Source organism: Crinia signifera, chromosome 9, assembly GCF_055691185.1.
Source record: "Crinia signifera chromosome 9, ASM5569118v1, whole genome shotgun sequence".
Classification (NCBI taxonomy): domain Eukaryota; kingdom Metazoa; phylum Chordata; class Amphibia; order Anura; family Myobatrachidae; genus Crinia; species Crinia signifera.
The window spans coordinates 55,230,130-55,252,029 of record NC_139225.1 but is presented as its reverse complement, the minus strand read 5'-3'; the positions used below and the strand labels follow the sequence as shown (position 1 = coordinate 55,252,029).

General features: G+C 43.8%; 1 protein-coding gene across 3 annotated transcripts in view; it reads right to left on the bottom strand.

Annotated features, from left to right (window-relative positions):
* The window catches only part of NHSL2 (NHS like 2), a 256,785-nt gene that overhangs the window by 11,245 nt on the left and 223,640 nt on the right, over nucleotides 1-21,900 (bottom strand). For all 3 annotated transcript variants that reach the window (XM_083159099.1, XM_083159100.1, XM_083159101.1), the window contains exons 4-6: nucleotides 16,928-17,123; nucleotides 9,946-10,131; nucleotides 4,307-6,589 (exon numbers count right to left, since the gene is read on the bottom strand). In XM_083159099.1, the coding sequence (XP_083015225.1) occupies nucleotides 4,307-6,589; nucleotides 9,946-10,131; nucleotides 16,928-17,123 (2,665 nt within the window). The remainder of the gene's footprint in view (nucleotides 1-4,306; nucleotides 6,590-9,945; nucleotides 10,132-16,927; nucleotides 17,124-21,900) is intronic.

Here is a 21,900-nt window from a genome sequence, read left to right as displayed (position 1 = left end):
TTTTCACGGCACCCCTAGGCCAAAATTTTGTTGCTGAGAATTTCAGAAAAAAAATATAAATTTAAATAAGTTGTGATTATATTTTATCCTTAGGTCCAGTTATGTGGCGAGGAACAAGATTCACTTCTGTTAACCCACATATTTTATAACTGAAGTCACAAGCACTGATTTTGCCAATTTCATTGATCATAAATAATTTGAATTGGTTCTGGACCACCAACCTGAGGCACCCCTGCAAGTGCGCCGAGGCACCCCAGGGAGCCTAGGCGCACAGTTTGGGAACCACTGCCCTAAGGTCATCTGTACCTAAGAGCTGTAATGAGGTAACATAACTGTTATTACATAATGTTCCTGAAGCACCCTGGAAATTACCCTTATTAGTACCCCAGACATTGCCTGTAAGTATGTCCTCCCCCCTCCTCCTCCCCCAAATTGATTCTTGACCCCAATCCTACTATACTCACTACAGGTCCCATAGTGTCTAGCTACCCCCCCCCCCCATCACCTAGTTTAAAATCTCCTCCAACCCTCTAATCATGCTTCCCCCCAGCACTGCAGCCCCCTCCTCATTCAGGTGCAATCCATCAATGCAAAAATTATGGCGCCTGATCGAGAAGTCCGCCCAGTGTTCCATGAACATAAATCCCTCCTTCCTACACCAGTCCTTTAGCCACACATTTACCTCCCTGATCTCCTTCTGCCTCCCTGGGCTAGCGCATGGCACTGGTAATAATTCCGAGAATATTACCCTAGATGTCCTTGCCTTTAATTTCATATTTATTTATTTATTCTATTATTAACTATTTCACCAGGCAGGGTTAACTCTGGAGGGGGGACCCCTTTATTGGGGGATCAACACTCCTCCAGGGTCCCTGCCCAGGCTGACCAGCCATAGGGATTAATGCTTCGGCCAGGGAAACTAGCATAAAAAGTTATCCCTGGCTGTGGCATTACCTTGCTCGCTGTTTGGGCCTGGTGCTGGTTGCCAAAATATGAGGGACCCCTACTCATTTTGTCGGGGGCATAGCGATTCTACACAAAAAAATCATATTCTATTACATTTGCGAATTAGTAAAAAAAATTGCAGATTTTTAAACACGCGATATGGTGCGATTTCAGAACCTTACTAAAAATCTCATCCCTTGGTGCCTGAAAACAGATGCGTCTTCACACATGAAAAGCCTGCAGTTGATTTTATATTTAATTTGCCATTATTAGTTAATGCTTTTGTCAGCACCCAGATACTGTATGTCCTTTCAGCATTAAATGGAGATGCAATTGATCTGCGCAAAACTCAGCAGATGCATACGCTGGGGACCATGCGCATTGTAAAACATACCCAAATCTGTCTGAAAAACTGTCTTGCGTTCCACTATGAGACTTCTTGGTTGCAAATAGTGGCTACTTTATTCCAACATGTTTTGGAGACACGTCTCCGTCATCATGGAGCAACGTACAACTGACATCAAACAACATTTAAACACAAAGGCACGCCTCAGAATCCACCCCCACCATTTGACTCACGCTCGATACTAAGGATGACCACCTGTGGAACCGAGCAGCTGAACATGTCCATCAGCCCGATACCACAAGAGAAGTCGCTTCACAGCGCCGGCTGCGGCCACACCAATTTAAAAAGACATCCCCATTTATTAAGGGAAATGCAATTAAAAACAATACATCCACTGCATATTCATAACATGATTAATATAGTGTTTTTAACCATAATTTAGACTATACAGTAGTCTTCATATACATATTTCTTTAAATAGGTTGAGTTACGGTAAGAGGACAAAGAGATAGCAAAGTATGAACTTCAGGCAATACTATCGAGGGCAGGTTTTTACAGAAAGCAATGCAAGCCTAGCTTTTCATTTAACCCCTTCGGGGACATTGTATCAAGTTCCATAATCCACCTACTTTCCATACAAAGCAATATTTTACTCCTATCTCCTCCACGTTTGAGAGGAGGCAGGTGGTCAATCAGTTTTGTGCGTAGGCTGGCCACGCTGTGCCCAGCTTCAGCACAGTGACGGGAAACCAGCTGGTCACTGGTGCCCCTTGTTATGGCCGCCTGAATTGCCATTCTGTGATTGGCCATACGCAGGGTGGTGTCTGTTATCCCCACGTAAAAATACCCACAAGGACACAATATCACATACACCACGAATTTTGTAGTGCAGGTTTATCATGATTGATATAATATTTTTTCCCACTGTACGGATGCACCACATGATTCCCCATCAGTAGGGAGCTACATGTCGTGCATCCAATACAGCGGTAACATCCCTTGAGTTTAGACAAAAAGTGCAGGGGTTTATTATCAGCGACCAATTCAGCTACATCTAATTTTACCAGCTGGTCCCGAAGATTCGGGCCCCGGGTGTACGCTGGCATGAGTCTAGACCCTGACAAGGCAGGAATGTCTTTGTCGGTATTAATGATGGGCCAGAATGGCATTGCTTTCTGTAAAAACCTGCCATCGATAGTATTGCCTGAAGTTCATACTTTGCTATCTGTTTGTCCTTTTACCGTAAAGCTTCCTGCTCGCTGTCACCACTCACCCTGTCAGTATTCAACACAGCCCCCTCATACGCCAATTTCCCCTCGCTCCATTTTTTGAGCGAGGGGGAATTGGCGTATGCGGCTCCTGAACCAGCGAGACTCGTGGCTAAATAGAGCGAGTTTTCTGCATTAGCCGCCGGTCTCGCTGTTTTGGCGAATTCTCGCTGTCCTATGACAGCAAGGATTTCCCCAGAACATTGAATAGAGCGAGCGGCCGGCGCGGGGGTTAAATAGCGAGGATCGCTGGTTTTCTGCAATTCTCGCTGTTTAACCCCCTCGCCGGCCGCATTGAATACCTGCCTAAATTATGGTTAAAAACACTATATTAATATATATGATATATATATATATATATATATATATATATATATATATATATATATATATATATCATATATATCATATATATCACTATATCATATATATATGAATATGCGGTGGATGTATTGTTTTTAATTGTAATTTATATATATATATATATATATATATATATATATATATATATATATATGGTTTTAGACATTGCTTTAAGCATAAAAGGTTTCAGTGAATGGGAACTAATAGGGTTAGCATTGGAATTGCATATTCTTTTCTTATGGTCTTCAGGGGTAGATGTATGAAGCAGTGATAAGGGAGGAAAAGTGATTAAGTGCCTGGTACTTTATCACTGCCCGAGAATTTAGAACATTTTGGGCCATTATTTGGCAGAACAATCTACTGAAATTCTCAGGAAGGAGATATTGCTACCCAAAATGTATTGCTTCGCTCTCTCCCATCAACCTGCAAATATACCTCCTTTCCAAAATCAAATTGTGGTGAAAATATACTAAATCTTATTCCAAAATTAGCCATCCTCCCCCACATTCCACCACTATTTAATTGTTTATAAATGTTACTGTAGGAAAAATACTGGATGGGTATGGCCAGGGGCACTGAGAGGAGTGGGTAGTGGGTACTAATTGCAGAGCTGATGAAGGGGACAAATGTCCCCCTCTGAGGCAGCTGGTGCCCTCTGTGTGGTCGCTAGCACTGATTTATGGTGCTGGGAAAACTAATTTTACAATTTGTTGGTGGGAAGGTGACTTACAGGACCATACCATCACATAACTCTGTACCCATGCCCACGCCCACTCTCAGCGGCAATAAGCAGCCCTCCAGCTGTTGATGAACTACACATCCCAGCATGACTTGCCTTAGTTTTGCTTTTTGGCCATGATGAAACAGATGCAAGGCATGCTGGGATGTGTAGTTCATAAACAGCTGGAGGGCCGCTTATTACCCACTCCTGCCTTAACAGGTTGTTAACATTAAAATGGTATGCTCTAATAAAGGGAAATGTTTCTGCTTATCTAAAACTGAGGGGTAGATGTATGAAGCAGTGCCTAGTACTTTATCACTGACCAATCAGCTCCTGACTGTTAAGTTACAGGCAGGGTTTGAAAAGGAACAGCTAGGAGCTGATTGGTCGGTGGTAAAGTACCAGACACTTTATCACTTCTCCTCAAATGTCCCCCTCTGAGGCTGCTGGTGCCCTCCGTGTGGTCAACAGCACTGCTTTTTGGTGCTGAGAAAACTCATTTTACAATTTGTTGGAGGCAAGGTGCCTTACAGGACCATACTACCACACACCTCTGTACCCACGCCCACTCTCAGCAGCCCATGCATTATGCATTATCACCAAACATGTGGATTTTACATGTAGTTTCTATACTTATAGCACAATATCCACAATGCCACCTACCTGGAAAGTTATCAACGGATACAAGATCCGGTTTGGCAGCATGAATGACTTCTTCAGCACTATATTTTTGAAACTCAATAATATCAGGAAAAGAGCTGGCTCCATAACCCATAGTGACAATTGGGGACAACCGTTGTTCAGATGAAGATGACACCATTTGGCTTGGTGGTGGACTTGCAACTGGCAGGTGCAACACACTGGGCTTTTTTGGAATAGGTGGTGGGACTTTTACTCTCTTCTTATCTGTATACATCAAGTTTTGAAGCATCATTTTTTCTGGAAAATGCTTTCCTTTGAAAGACTCATCTTCATCAACGCTGCTCTGTGAAAAGCTTCTAATCTCTGATGACATTGTGTGGAAGTAACTCTCTGAGGGTGGAGATGAGTCTAAGGAAGGTGGTGTCTCTACACGAGTTTCGTTATCATAATTTTTTTTGTGCCGTATAGTTCCAATCACCATGTATGCATCCTGAGGAGACACCTGGTCTCGAAAATATTTTCCAGGTGAAGAGGGTGACATTACAGGGGAGTCTGGCATGTTTGTAGAGGATCTGTAAGAAAGGCTGTTTGGTCTTCTAGACATTGGGGGTTTTTCTGCTACTGGTGGCTTTGTCTTTTTTTCTGGCAATTGGAAAGCTTCATCTGTCAATTCATCAATGTGATCTACAATATCCAAGTTGTCGTCTGTCTCTGACTTACTGACTGATCTAAGACGAATTGACTTTAGGTCTGACTGAGTGACCATTGGCATTATGGGCTGCACTGGACTTGATTTCTGACTCTGACTTTTAGTGCTAAAAGTTGACTCGGAATGGTTCCTACTAGTCCTCAGCTTATTCTTTGAAGACTTTCTTATGCCAGTAAGATCCAAATGAGCTGGAGGAATTAGTGGTAAATCAAAACACTGACGAATATTAGGACTTCTATCAATCGGTGAAACAGCTGGCAAAGATGATTTTCTTTCAGGAACCATAGGCCTTACCTTGCTTTGGTAAGGAGAGTGCCCTAAAATGAATGAGGATGGAATTGCCGTTGGAGTTTCAGATTGGCTCGAATAGCCACTAGATGGCGACATCAAACATTGAGGTTTACCAGGTGATGACATCTTTGAATCTGTCTCTGTAGAAACTTGAGAGGGGGTTGTGGCCCTTGAATTGTACAGAGATGTTAATGACTCTGAGCTTCCTTGCACCCTTTTGCACTCTATCACAGTATTAGCTGTTGCTGTACTAGAGCCAGACAATGTCCTGTGTAAGTCATTAGATTTGCAATCATTATAATTCAAGTTTTGAGTAAAAAGCATACTTTTTGATGTTGGCATAGTGGCGTTACCCTGCATTGATGTTTGAATATAACTATGTCCTTGACTATCAAATGCAATGCAGAGGCTTTTAGGCCTTTGTTCCTTAGGCATCGTGGAGACCGCTTGCAGTTTCTGAGCAGATGCGTCTTTTATTAAGGAAACACTGCGTGCAGGGGGAGAAGGTTTTTTCTTTGGCTTTCTCAAGGAAATACTTCGTGATCTCCTCCTTTCCTGATTTTCTTGATCAGCTCCACCAGAAACATTTTCTGTGCTTGTGCTTTCCTCAGAGCTCCCACTGGGATAGTTTAGGGCATAGTCCCCACTTCCTCTTCTGTTCTCTGTGTAGGTGATGTCCACTGAGGACATGGAACCAGAATCTGTTGGCATTGAAAGTGATCTCTCTCGGAATGTGCACTCACTAGAAGGTGTTGGCAAGGCTGATGAGCTGCTTGTGTGACTTGATCCATGTTGACTACTGCAGAAAACAGTTTTTGACTTCTCTCCCTTTGAATGTTCAACATGTGGTGATGGGAGTGTGGCACTAGAACATGTGTTCCCTCCATTGCTCCTTGCCATGTTGTCTTTTCCTATTTTAAAAGAGCCACCACCTTTGCAAACTCCAGAGAATGCCATCGTAATGGTGGAACCTTTTGAATGTTCACTGACATGGGCCTGCTGGCTTTTTACTGGGCTAGATGGGGTCATATAGTTGAAAGAACTTCCCTGCCAGGTGGTAGAAGCAGTGTCCTTAGCACCATTGCATGGAGGACTAGAATACATTACACTTGTACTGTCCATACTGCTTGGCGATTGCAATATGTGGCCAAGATCACTGAACGTCTTTCTTAGTGGCAATTGCTGAGGATGAGGTGTAGCTGCTCTGCCTCCTGGGTGCCTCCCATGTGATGATTCTGGCTTAGCAGGGGGAGAATCTGGTGGAACAGGAGGTGGTTCACTGCTTGTCATGCCATTGACATTCCCTATACAAAAAAATAAAATAAAATCATACTGAAATATGTACAATTATTCTATAACATAAAAACCTTATTTTCCTCTCATTTTGTTATAAACCAGGCATGTCCAACGTTGGCCCTCCAGATGTTCTGAATCTACACATCCCAGCATGCTTTGCCACAGTTTTGCTATTAGAGAATGCTAAAACTATTGCAAAGCATGCTGGGATGTGTAGTTTCACAACATCTGGAGGGCCAACGTTGGACATGCCTGTTATAAACCATGCTTTGCCCATAGAGACTGATCACAAATATGATCTATTCATCGGATGTAACAAAGTCTGAGTTTGCCGAAGGTGCTTGATGACGACAATAGTATTTACTCTGCACAGAAACAAAATACCTCACCCAAATCTAACTCTGGAAAGAAACAATGGATGCAGCACCTAAAATCAGATCTCATCTTATCTTAAAGCACTGCATCCATTGTTTCTTTCCATATACCTCTCCAGGTTTTGACTAAACTTGTTTTTTTTGCAGCAGCCATACAAAGTGGAACAGCCCATTCATTGCACCCCCTATATCTCTGCTTCCTTCTTGGGAGACAGAGACACATTTTTCTCCAAATCTAACACTCTCTGCATATGTTACATCTGCCCAGCCTCCCCCCCTCCCTGTAGTGCACATGGTTTTGTCCATTTGAGAAGGAATCTGCCTTTGCTAGTGAACCAGAATAAGGGCCAATCTGTCTGACGATTGGGGGATTGATTTTGTAACCTTTTCCATCAATAATTTATTCTGAGGTCTCCTTTGATACATGATACAAACATGTGTTGTGCACCACAGACTTTGATAGATCTTATTCTTTTTATTATACCCCTTTCAGACCTCACTTAAGTTATAAAATTATGTTTTTTTACTGTTTCAAAACGGTAATATGTGCGGTGTGAAAGGTCCGTTTTGAATTTACTGGTTCAAGAAAACCGGTAATTCAAAATGGTTAAAAAGCAGGGTACTACCCGTTTCAGTATCCCTGTGTAATGTGATGGGACAAAACAGCATTGTAATGATAATACCCCTTTCAAACTGCACTTAAACGGGTGATATACCGTTTAAGATATGCGGTGTGAAAGGGGTTTAAGACACATTGGCCCTTATTCAGATCTGATTGCAGAACAAATTTGTTTGGGAAAATGGGCAAAACCATGTGCACTGCAGGTGGGGAAGATGTGCAGAGAGAGTTAAATTTGGGTGGTGTGTTTTGAAACTGAAATCTAAATTGCAGTGTAAAAATAATGCAGCCAGTATTTACCCTGCACAGAAACAAAATAACTCACCAAAATGTAACTCTCTCTGCAAATGTTACATCTGCCCCACCTGAAGTGCACATGGTTTTGCCCATTTTCCAAACAAATTTGTACTGCGATCAGATCTGAATCAAGGTGCCCACAGACGTATCAATTATCAAATGCGTTTTGTATTTTTTAAGTACAAAACGCATCTTATGTACAATTATCAGGTGGTGTTTATGGGCTTGTGCGATGCGCGTTCCCGGGAGCCCGATATTTTATGTCTAAAAAAGTACGTGCTGCACGTACTTTTTAGACTACATCTGAAAATTAACAGTACAAACATGGGTTCATCGCATCGCATCGCATGCATCCAAGTGCACATTGCATAGCAAGCTGGAAGAAAAATTGTATAGAACCATTGTACAGTCAAAAACGCATAGCACAGTAAAATTGATGCGTCTGTGGGCACCTTAAGGGCCATTGTCCACTCACTCCTTATTGTCATCCCAGAGATTGAAAATACTTTAATTTTAACTTCATACATGTTACAATTATTGTATACAATATCGCATCTCATCGCATCTTGGTTTTGCGATGAGATGAGATCTAGTGCAAAAAGTATATGCAGCACATACTTTTTGTACTAGATCTCATCTCATCGCAAAACCGAGATGCTATGAAATGCGATATTGTATATAATATTGTATACAATAATTGTAACATGTATGAGCACCTTAAAGGTATCCAAACTTTTGACACACAGATATGTGATTTCATCATAATTATAGAAAATTCTGAAGGATTCACAAACTTTCAATCACCTCTGTAAATATGGTAGTGCAGGGCTGTAATTAGGGTGGCGCAAATTGTGCCTTAATATAAAGCAGTCTAGGGTAGGGGGCGCTATTGGCTTTGCTTTTTAATTATCTGTTGTAATTACATCTGCTGCATTTCCTTCCCCCACCCATATCAACACTAATACCTATACAACATTGATGCATTTAACCTGAGATCTCTTTCTTGTTCAGTTGGACTTTACTTTAATTTAAATTCAAGATGCTGACATACACAGGATTCAAACTCATCATCTCTGTCATTACAGTCAGATACTGTATTCATGATGTATATGACCCTCCATAGAAAGCTAAAGAATTCTAGCTGAAAACAAAAATATCAGAATTGCAGCTGAACAGATCTATATAGTTTGCGGCTGCATGGGATTGGATGGGTGGCTAAACAATACATAGATCTGCATAGTTGCAATGCTTATTATTTTTTAAGTACAAGTAGCTTTTGTCATATGCCATACTGTATGTCATAGTTTTAATGCAGGACAAAATAATAAAATGTGTAGGGTACAGTATTTAACTGAAATGCAACAGGTTATGGGTATAACAGTATATTAAAATGCATTATTTAATAAAGGGTATTTCAACAGAATAACAAAGAGCTCTGAAGCATGAATGTGATATGGAGAGGATTTGTGTTCAAATCCAATTTCTTGCAGTGTTCTACAAGCGTGCGTGTGTGTGTGTGTGGGGGGGGGCTTTTGTTATGCCCCACCGCAACGAGGGCATGCACCCTGTGTCACTAGTGGAAAATGGGGGGAGGGGTGTCCAATTCTGGCACAGGGCAATAAAAAGTCTAGTTATGCCTTTGTGGTAGTAAATATAGATTGAAATCTCCACTGAGGAAGGGGCTGATATAAATGGGCAAATCTTCTCTGTACAGTGCTGAGGAATATATGTATGCTATATAAATTACTGGTGGTAATAATAATAAATTGTTGCCTAGTAACACTGGTCAGTGCATAATTCTATAATTGTTCCAGATAAGGGGGCAGATGTACAGTATTAAGCGTGGTGAAGAGATAAAATGGAGATAAAGTAGAAGTGATATGATATTTCAAACACATCTGATGGTGTTTGCTGGTGCATTATCACCTTCCACTTTAACTCCATTTTATCTCTTTACCAGGCTTAATACATCTGCCCCAAGGTTAGCAAATGTAGTAATTTTGAGGTGAACAGATTCTTGTGGGAAGAAAAAACAAATTCAGTTTTAAAAAAATGAGGATTTGTAGATATAAACCTGATGAGGTCTTTTTGGGGGTTGACTCAGAAGCTGCAGATGTCCGACGCTCTTCTTGATCTTGATTTTGGTGATGGGAGAAACCAATTATTGTTCTTCTACGTCGGAGAGTGGTTTTGGGGTTTACTGCGGTCTCTGTGTTGAACAAGGAGTGGTGGGAGCTGGCGTGCTTATCAAAAAGTTCTCCTGAATGAATAAACACAAGTCCTCATTCTCAAATCTTGAATGACAAAATGCAAACAATAATAACACTATATAATCTTTTTTCACTTATAATTCACTTTATCCTTGCTTGGTGCAGATGCTTCACTCACGTGTGCTTAAGTATGGATGTCCTTAAAACCTGGACTGTAATGGTGAAGTGTGGAAAACTCGGGACTATGTAAAAACCGGACCCAGACTAGACCCCGGACCGTCGAACCGGACATCAAAATCTGCAGTCCGGAGCTTGTAGTGTCCGGTCCGGGGGGTGTCCTGTCCGGGATGGGCGGGGGGGGGGTGCCTGTGATAGCTTTCACCAGGGACATGAGGAAGGGGAGATTACAGCCTCCCTGTGTTGTCCAGACGGTCCGGTTTTTGCTACATGCCCGGACCATACAGGGAGTATTATCCCCCTCCTCCTCTCCCTGGTGACAGGTGTCACAGACAGCCCCCCGGACAGTACACCCCCCGGACCGGAACGCTGCAAGCTCCAAAATGCAGTTTGATGTCCTGTCCGGGGGTCTTGTTCTGGTCCCCTGGAATACTCTGCTCTAATAAATGTAAATAATATTCTACTATTATATATTATCATCTCCTTTGGCTAATGCTCTATTTCACAAGTTCTCAAAGTAGGTCCTCAGGGCCCACACAGTGCATGTTTTGCAGGTCTCCTCACAGAATCATAAGTGTAAACATTAGCTCCATCTGTGGATCTTTTATAATCTGAGTGCACCGGTCAGGTGACCTGGAAAACGTGAACCATGTGGGGTCCCGAGGACTGAGTTTGAGAACCACTGCTCTGTTTGCATATTAAGCCTCATACACACTATGTGATAAAGGCAGGCGATATGAACAATAACTATATCGTTAACAATACTATCATTCATATTGTTCAGTGTAAATGAATGATAACGATGCTGCTTCTCTCTATTGTCTGTGCATGCAATCACATTTTGCCAATGGCATTTATGACCCTATCCTTTAGTGTGTACGAAAGATAAAAATAAATATGAGAATAAAGATTTCATAAAACAAGATGGTCAGTGGTAAGCAAACCCTGTCAGTAGTAACTATGCTTGTATTACTTGTTGAGAGTGGCATCAGTATGTTTTTAAGTAATAGTTTCTGACTTCTTTAATCCAAATGTATAAAAAATTTCAGGTGAACACCTACAGTATATTAACGCAGCATCATTCCAGCTACATTACTTAGGCACAGACATAAAATAGTATAGAATAGTTTAGGATTTGGGGTTTAATACCATTTTTCAGGAATACTATTAATGTATGCCAATTAAATGACAACAACAAAAATGTATATTAAGGTATGTCTATTATTGGAATATTTCAACAGGATAGAAGTCTGACAACAAATATAAATGCCACTTTGTCAGCTGTATTTTGCATTGATTCAACCAGGTGTCAGTGGAGAATGCAGCTCAGCACAATAAGATAAATGAGATGAGCTACTGTCTAAGAACAAAGGCTGGTTCACTCATAGGCTTGCAGCGAGTGGTTGTCACACATATGAGAGCTTGTGGAAAATACTGTAACTGACCTGTAAGATTTGTAATTGGATTTCAAGCATTGGAATCATATTTTAAAAAATAACACATTTTTAAATGAATACAGTCTGAACATTTACTTATATAGTGCTGGCATGTTCCATTGCCCTTTGCAATTTGCTACAAAACAGTAATTAAATAACAGAAAGACACAAAGGCACCAGCATCAGAAAGGCATCAGGCACCATCCAGTGGCTGCAGGCATACACAACACTTGAATCCCCCCATAGAGATGAGGAGCAGTGTTAGCCTTTGATTATACAGGATGATTCCTAAATATGACTAGCTTAGTGTATTTGAATAAAAATTATTGCTAGGATGAAGGGCAAGGGGTTGAACATAGACAGAACAACATGGCTCATCTTTATCACCAGCAGTGTCAGGCTTCACTGTACATGTTATGGCTCCTGCACACACTCAGAACAGCAGGCCCAGGACCCAGCATCCTGTCAGTACTGAACTGGACACCACATATAATATTAAATCACTCTGACTTTTAGGGCCTGATTCTGTTTGACTCGCTAAGCAGCGTAAATTCGCTGCTTAGTGAGCCATCTAACGCCACCTGCCGGGCAAGTGAATGCCTGCCCCCCCCCCACCCCCGCTGTCGTGCGTATTTCCTTGCAGCATTGTGAATGGATGTTTAGCATAAACATCCATTCGCAGGGGAGCGTACCGGGGTGAAATCATTCGATGGTCCCCAACCATCGAATGATTTATCCCATGTTCGCAAATATGTCAGTCTTGTGACATCAGCCGCCCACCCCCTGGAGGCCGCTGCCTGTCTGCATTCGCATGACGATGCCCAGTTTTTCTTGGGTGCACCCACCATTTTTGTGGGCATGTCCAGGAAACGCTGGGGGTCCCCATGCAACAGCCCCCTGTACGCCTCCATCTTTCCCAGAAACACCCCCCCCATTCTGAGAACACGTCGGTGAAGGCGACAGCACAGCTGCCCTGCACATGTGCATATGCAAGTATACGCATGCGCAGAGGCAAAACATTGGTCCCCGTTGCAAATAAGCTGGGGACCAGTCAAACTAGAATCAGGCCCTTAGCCTGCTGTTACTTTACAAATTGCAGAAAAACTGAAATAATGAAAAAATATTTTACTTATCTGCATTTGGAATCAGTGAATTTTGTCAGTGAATAGGGGAGAGCGGCCTGGCATTGTCCTCAGGATATGTTTTATCCTTTTGGCCGCACAGATGCACGCTGACTTGAGTAGTATAAAATGATGATTCTAGTAAAGAATAACTCCACTGATGCTATTTCAGACCCAGGAAGGAATTTTTTCATTTTGTCTGGATTGTGTTTCAGGAAACAGTGCAAGTTTCCTAATAGTAACTATTTTATGTTCTCCTGTGACAGAATAACAGGAAAGATAAAGGAATTCACATACTATGCCAAGTCTACTCTTTAAGTATACAAGTATTATTTTTTAGGTCAAAGTTATGATGAAAAATAAAAATGGAATCATAGTGAAATGTTTCTTTATTCATTATTGATCTTGGAGTTTGCAAAAGTTCCCTTGAGGTAACCGATATACAGTACTGTCACAAGGATGACCTGCAATGCTACAATAATGTATACAGATGCCTCTTTTGGGGTAGATTTATTAAGCTCGGTGAAGTGATACAGGGCGAAATGTAATAGGGTGCGATTTTTTAGACTAAAAAAAAATCGCACCAAATCGCACCTTTAAAAATCGCATTTTTTGCCGCGAATTCGCATATGTAATGAGATGCGAATTTGCGGCAAAAAAATGCGATTTGCCGCGATTTCGGGCGATTTTTAGTCATGAAAATGTGCGCATTTTCAGTCATGAAAATGTGCGCATTTTCATAAATGCGATTTTGTGCAAAAAAAAAAAAGTTTAAAAAAAAACGGCGTGGGGTCCCCCTCCTAAGCATAACCAGCCCCGGGCTCATTGAGCCGGACCTGGTTCCAAAAATACGGGGGACAAAAAGCATAAGGGTCCCCCGTATTTCTGAAACCAGCCCCGGACTCTTGGACCGGTCCTGGTTCCAAAAATACGGGGGACAAAAAATCTGGGGGTCCCCCGTATTTTGAAACCAGCACCGGGCTCCAACAGCCCGCGGTGTCATGCCACAGAAAACATGAGCACCGTGGCTGGTCAGCCTTGGACGGGGTACCTGGAGGAGTGGGGACCCCCCCCAACAAAGGGGCCCCCCCCAGGCTTCACCCGTCCAGGGCTGAAGCCCGGGGCTGTCACCGGCGTCCGTGGCCAGTGGACGCCGGCCTGATAGGGTTAAATCGATCATAGTTACATTGCTTTATACCGGAGAACTACAAGTGCCAGCAGACCTCCCCCGCATGCTGGGACTTGGAGAACCACAAGTCCCAGCATGCGGGGCATTAATGGGCCCGCTGGGACTTGTAGTCCACCTGTAAAAAGAATGTTTATAAAAAACACACACACAGAGAAGTAAAAGTTTATTACACACAAACCTCACTTTTACACCAGCGTTACCATTCCTGGATCCAGCGCTGGTCTGGCTGCTTCACAGCCGGCTCCCCCCGCACTGACAGGCAGCGGGGAGAACCGGCTTTCTCCGTTGCCTCTAACAGCTTCTGTAGCGCTGTCCCAGTGCTACAGAGGCTGAGAGCGCGATTGGCTGAGCTATGCGTCTCCATGGTGACGCATAGCTCAGCCAATCAGGACTGATCTATGCGTCTCCATGGAGACGTATCGGCCAATGGCGCTCTCAGCCTCTGTAGCGCTGGAACAGCGCTACAGAAGCTGTTAGAGGCAACGGAGAAAGCCGGTTCTCCCCGCTGCCTGTCAGTGCGGGGGGAGCCGGCTGTGAAGCAGCCAGACCAGCGCTGGATCCAGGAATGGTAAGTAACGCTGGTGTAAAAGTGAGGTGTGTGTGTGTGTAATAAACTTTTACTTCTCTGTGTGTGTGTTTTTTATAAACATTCTTTTTACAGGTGGACTACAAATCCCAGCGGGCCTATTAATGCCCCGCATGCTGGGACTTGTGGTTCTCCAAGTCCCAGCATGCGGGGGAGGTCTGCTGGCACTTGTAGTTCTCCGGTATAAAGCAATGTAACGTATGATCGATTTAACCCTATCAGGCCGGCGTCCACTGGCCACGGACGCCGGTGACAGCCCCGGGCTTCAGCCCTGGACAGGTGAAGCCTGGGGGGGGGACCCCTTTATTGGGGGGGGTCCCCACTCCTCCAGGTACCCCGTCCAAGGCTGACCAGCCACGGTGCTCATGTTTTGGCCGGGGGACCTTGTATAAAAAGTGTCCCCCGGCTGTGGCATGACACCGCGGGCTGTTGGAGCCCGGTGCTGGTTTCAAAATACGGGGGACCCCCAGATTTTTTGTCCCCCGTATTTTTGGAACCAGGACCGTTCCAAGAGTCCGGGGCTGGTTTCAGAAATACGGGGGACCCTTATGCTTTTTGTCCCCCCGTATTTTTGGAACCAGGTCCGGCTCAATGAGCCCGGGGCTGGTTATGCTTAGGAGGGGGGAACCCACACCGTTTTTTTTTTTTTATAAAAACACTTTTACACATTTTTATTAACAGGACCATGCACAGATCTCAATGATCTGTGCATAGTTCTGTCAAATTCGCCTGTCAGAACCTATTTTTTTTGCGATTTTTGGTAACGTTTACCAAAAATCGCACCCTATTACATTTGCGAGTTGTATACTTTATAATAGGAAAACATCTGGATGCGATTTGAAATGTGACTAAAAATCGTAACTTCCAAAAGTGCGATTTCGCGGTAAAAAGTGTGATTTTTTACCGCGATTTTCAACATATTAAATGTGCGATTTTCGGAAAATGTGCGATTTCGGCCGTTTTTGACCAAAAATCGCACATGTCTAAAAATCGCACCCTATTACATTTCGCCCACAGTGTCTGTTTTTTTATCACAGGCCAATCAGCTCCTACCTGACATTTTTCAAACCAAGCCTGTAACTTCACAGTTAGGAGCTGATTGGCCGGTGATAAAAACTAGACAGTTTATTACTTCACCAAACTTAATAAATCTGCCCCTCTGTCTCTACCCATCAACTGCAGGGTATATATATACGATATCCTGGCAGTCAGCGGTCAATGGACCAACCCTGGCATCCTGCTTTGGAGAATCCCAACAGGGGCTCCATATGTTCCATAACCATGGTACATATGGGCCCCAACTTCTCTTCTAGGGATCAGGTTCCAGACTATGCAGAATTAGATTATGTATATGTTACCTTATACTGCACAGCACTAAGGTGTATTGTATTCAGTACATTGCTGCTCAGACCATACATCTATGGCAGATGGCTACATACCTAAACATGGGCACCAAGCACTGTAATCCCCCGGTGGGCCCTTCATCAGAAATCTCATTGCGTCAAGCAAATACTCAACCTGCCTCTGCCCCAATCTCACTTCATGTCACCTCCAGTCTGATTTACCCTCTACACTAGATTGTATACTGTCATGAGACCGGCCTCTCTTCTCTTGTTTCTTTGTACAATTCCACCATATAGATCCCTGTTCCCTTGTATTCTGCCATGTTACTGCAGGTTAGAATCCTTTAGGTTTGTTCTGTCGCTTGCCTATTAGTTTTTATGTATTATGCTGCATTTTGGGGTATAACCGCATTTATGCATCACAAATGTTCCTCATATTGTATATGGTTGTTCTGTATTTTGCTTATTATATCTATTCCTTTATGTACTTAGCTCTATTTTACCATGCACAGTGCTGCAAATTGTCAAACACTTGCAAAGAACCTCCAGTATCAAGTACAGTCAAACATATCAATATAAAAATCTGAATATTAAAAACTCTAATACTGTCTACCTGAGAGGACAGCATGCATTTGTTGGAACTATTTAATCCCACAACATGCTGTTATCAGCAATAATCTGAGTGATAGGTACGTACAAGATGACAGTGGACCCACCAGACGGAGTAGATGATGGTTGAAAGGTAACTAAAAACTAAACCCCAGTTCCAATATGTTAGTTTTGTGTAAAATTCTGCTTTAATAATATAAAGACATGCAACAGTCAGAAACTCTGGCCCACTGTCACAAAGGAGGAAATATTCATTAACTGCGATTACCTGGTATTCAAAGCTGCAAACAGATCTGTATATCTATAGGCTAGCCTCCTATAAAAAATGCACATACAAATCACCAAAGAATATTTCTTAATGGAATGATTAAGTTTTTTAACATACCAGATACATTTATGGGAACAATATTGGTCTGTATGGAGTTAGATTGGTGCCACCGTCTCTCTTCAGGTATAGGGAAGGGGAACGCTTTAATCCAGGCCACTTGCTTATCTGGAGTCGTAGGAAGACTCAAACATGTCTCCCGTGGTCTCACTCCTACTGTGGTAGTTTCATCTTCACTCACTCTCCGGTTGGCAGGCTGTTGACATACACATATTATTAATTTACTGCTATTATTGTTAATAAGAAAACGGTTAATGCATATACTGTATAAACCTCCAAGCTACCATGATTTGATCCTGATATGTAAACACTGAATGTGTCATGGAGAAGTGGGTGAGGCCTCCCCAGAAAGATGGTGTGGTTGTCCAAAAAGTGGGTATGATTAGATAGTTTAAGCATAATTTATCTGAACTGGTATGTGGTTTGCTCCAATTAGGCACTAACCCAATTCTGTGGTTTGCTCCAATTAGGCACTATCCCAATTCTGTACCATGCAGGTATGATTTCACCCAATATAAACTACACAAATAGTTGAACAGTACAGTGGCGGATTAAGCACAGGGCGACAGGGGCAGTCGCCCCGGGGCCCCCACACATTTGGGGGCCCCCACACCAGCACTGCTGCCAGTGTAGGGCTCCTGTCGCCCTGTGCAGGCGGGCAAGGGGTCCTTGCAACTGTCCGGGCAGTCAGTGCCGGCGGGGGTCTTAGCCGCAAATGGGAAGTCAGCGGGGAAGGGGGAGTCCATGCGGTGGATGGAAACTAGTAGTCAATACCGCTACTAGTTCCCATCTGCTGCAGGTACCCAGGAGCTGACTTCCCATTCGCGGAAGGGACCCCGGCCCGGCACTGACTGCCCGGACAGCTGCAAGGACCCCCTGCCTGCCTGACCAGGTGCCAGCCACGCTGTGTCATCTGTGGGGTGGCGCTGTGTCATCTGCGGGGGGGGGGGCACAGTGCTCCTTAATCAGGCACTGGTACAGTATATTAATCTCTGCACTAGTCCAATAAATAGACCGTCCCTATTGGAAATAGAAGACAGGCCATCCCTGTAGCATCCTTTAATGTTTGTTCAGCTTTTCAATGCCATCTCATGCTTCCTTTATATGCACATTCCTTTTAAACACTAGAATAATTTTGATTTTGGGAGTATCTTTTACACAGGGCCGTAACTAGGGGGGGCTAGGGGGTCACGCGCACCGGGCGCTGGTGGGTGGGGGCGCTAGTTTGGTATCCCGGCAGCGTGGTCCCTGGGATGAGCAGCGAGGGTCTGGGGACTGGCGGGTTAACGCCAGGTCCTAGCGGGGGTCCGGGGACTGGTGGGTTAACTCCGGCTCCTAGCGCTCTCCGGACGGGGGGCGGGAGGCAGGTTTTGAAAAGACTTGCCGGACGCTGATTGGCTGAATTCAGCCAATCAGCGTCCGGCAAGTCTTTTCAAAGTCATCAGCGCTTCCCGCTGCCAGGCAGATAGCGCTAGGAGACGGAGTGAGTGAAGGCTGCCACTACACCAGTCCCTGGACGCTACACACAGGTATGTTGGCAGCGGGGGTCCAGGGACTGGTGTAGCGGCAGCTTTCACATACACAGCCGCTCGCTATTTGCCTGGCGGCGGGAAGCGCTGATGATTTTGAAAAGACTTGCCGGACGCTGATTGGCTGAATTCAGCCAATCAGCGTCCGGCAAGTCTTTTCAAAATCTGCCTCCCGCCCACCGCCCGGCATGCGCTGGGAGCCGGAGTTAACCTTGTCCAGTCCCTGGACCCCCGCTGCCTGACCCCAAGGCAGTGATTTTTTTTTTTGGGGGGGGAGGGGGCGCGACCAAATGACTGCGGACTCGGGCGCCGAAACACCTAGTTTCGGCCCTGTTTTACATATATACAGTATTGTACATTACGGGATATAACAGAAAGGGTAGACTGGATGGGCCATTTTGTTCTTATCTACCATCACATTCTATGTTTCTAATGATAGAAATATACTATGCACTGCTAGTGCTTAGAGACAATGCTCTAACAGTGAGTTAAAGAGAACACAGGCATACCTCCCAACATGACCCTCTTCAGGAGGGACACAGTGTTCTATTCCTGTGTTGGGGGGTATGCACAGGTGCCAGGAATGCTGATAGGAAACAGTTTAAACATGCAACAGTGATATTAGATTAATTCTGTCATCATACAGTGATCGTCTTCACACCATGTGATGTGACTAAGATTCTCCAAGACGAATAGCATACTTTTCCTTACATTTTGCATCTTCGTCACAATACAGATACAGCCAGGGCCGGCTCTACCATTAGGCAGCTTTAGGCATCTGCCTAGGGCGCCGGTATCTGGGGGGGCGCCAACAAGTCTGCAAATCAAAAAATCAAGGATCTCTATGAGGATCCTTGTTGTACTTAATGCAGGTGGCGACTGTGGAACTTCTAAGACCTCACCTCCATACTTTCCCTTGAGACCTACTTCCCCACATTGCTACCCCCTCTTCCTTGTACTCTGTTTGGGTGGCAAAGGGGGGGGGGGGTGTGCAGAGGGCCTCCAGGGAAAGCAGGGGACTTGCCCACCTTCCCGGGGGAGCTGAGAGGACACATGATTTTTTTTTTGGGTGGGGAAGGTGGGAGTAGGTTGAAGTTTTGCCTAGGGTGCTGAGAAGCCTTACACCGGCCCTGGATACAGCTAAAAGCCATTCATAGGGTACTATAGACAGGCCGTATTAATGGTTATGGTATAGAAGATCAGTGGTGATGTCTAATGGTCGACTGCAACTAGTTAGATGACTAAACATAGACAGCAGCGTCTATATTGTAAGTAACAATATAAATTGACTCAAAGAAAGGTTGACAGGAATGTGGTAAAGATGAGCTATATGGCATGAATAAAGGCCCAGTATGGGCCTAATTCAAGTTCATTCAGAACGTAGCAAATTCGTCCACGTTCAGTTGTTTGGGATCTGCGCATGTGCAGACCCCGGGCATTCATTGCCAGGGGCCCGTGGTGGTGGAAATGGGGCTCACCCATGGGAACGCCCAACATTTTGTGGGCATCCCCATGAAAATGCTGGGTGTGGTCATGGGTACGCAAGCGGCCCGATGCCTGCAAGGGGCGGGTGGCTGACGTCACCTGTCCACCCCATCTTCGTCCAAGTGCACCCCAATAAAATTCAGTTTTCACTGACTTCTATTTGCAAAGGCAGCAGAGATCATTCGATGGTCGGCAGAGGCATGTGAGGGGATGTGTTTTTGTTACACATCCCCTTGCATGTTACCGAGGGGAATCGGCAGCAGCAGGGTGACAGGTGTTTGGGTGGGTGGTGTCTGAGGCCCTCAAGGACCTGCCCTGTTCACAGCTTCCTGAGCCAACCTGATTTGGGCCCTATATCTGGACAAACCAATAAACAGTATACTGTTCGTGACCAGCACAATGATCATTTTTATATTTGTGTGAATACAATATTTACAAACCGTGTTTCTATATGACCCTATTAGCCTGTTTAACTAAATATAAGATGTGACAGCATTAGAAAGTGTTCACAATAGACAATAGACAATTGCATCAATTACAAACAAACAATTGTGAGTTATTGAAGTCATGACATTTATCCATTCTAGTCACAGGGGATGATTCAGGCAACATGCTGTTCTGTGATACACATGAGCAGGAATAAGGGGTTTTGATTAACAGTGGGAGAGGAAGGTTTGGCAGACGTGGGAAGGAGTGTGTATTTGTTGAGTATGTCATGCCTGATTTGTGTATGTTTAGCAGTGTGTTTGGATGTAGCTTGTGTTATGATTCACGGTCATATTCAATAATATGACTCAATCTGAGTAGCTCTGTTTCCTCATTGATTAAAGTTAATTCCCATAAAAGTAGGTGAAAATTTATTTTTACATCGTTCAATGACTCAATGTACCCGTTTGTGCGTTTGTTTAGGATATGTGCCATAAGTAGAGTATGAGTATGTTTCACCAGGCTCTCCTAGGGGTTTATTCTAGTTCATTCTTTCTGACAAAATCCTTCTTAGATGGACAAAACCATGTGCACTGCAGGGGGGCAGATGTAACACGTGCAGAGAGAATTAGATTTGGGTGAGTTATTTTGTTTCTGTGCAGGGAAAATACTGACTGCATGATTTTGCACTTCAATATAGATCTCACTTTGAAGAAAAACCCCACCCAAATCTAATTCTCTCTGCACAAGTTACATCTGCCCCACCCGCAGTGCACATGGTTTTGTCCATCTAAGAAGGATTTTGTCAGAAAGAATGGACTAGAATAACCCCCCTGTCTGTTTGCAGCTGAAATCACTAGAGAAATGGTGCAGTGGTCATTTTATGGTGATGCTGTATGCAAAAAAAAAAATAAGTCACCAGGAACATGGCAGGATCCATGTTTCCGGAGACCTGTGCATACGCCATGGTTCCAAAGACCTGTGCATGTGCAGAGTCTACTGTACCACCAAGAGGAGAAACCCACATGAACTGTGCACATGGGCCCGCTCCTGTCTTAATCCACCCCTGATTTCATAGTAGTGGTATGTTTAGAATGTGCCACAGTGCTCTGCAAGTTTAAAACGCAGTAGATTGTTATTTATTGCATATTAAAGACAAATATTGTACATTAACTGGAATACCTTGTCTTGGTAAAAAAAATGGCAGTAGATGTTGTGAGCAAGCAGCAAAGGTGGAAATATTTAATGGAAGATAATTAGATGAGGTAAACTTTAAACGTTCTTTTTCAGCAGTAAGAGGTGTTTTGACACCAAATGTATGCAGCTTAAGTTTGTCATTTGTGTCCAAAATATCTGGTATATATTGGTTTATGTTCTAATGCAGCAGTTCCCAACCTGGGGTGCTTAGGGTACCAAAATATCTGGTATATATTGGTTTATGTTCTAATGCAGCAGTTCCCAACCTGGGGTGCAGTAGTTCCCAACCTGGGGGTACTCTGCAGACGGGTTGGGGGTACTGGAAAATACAATTAG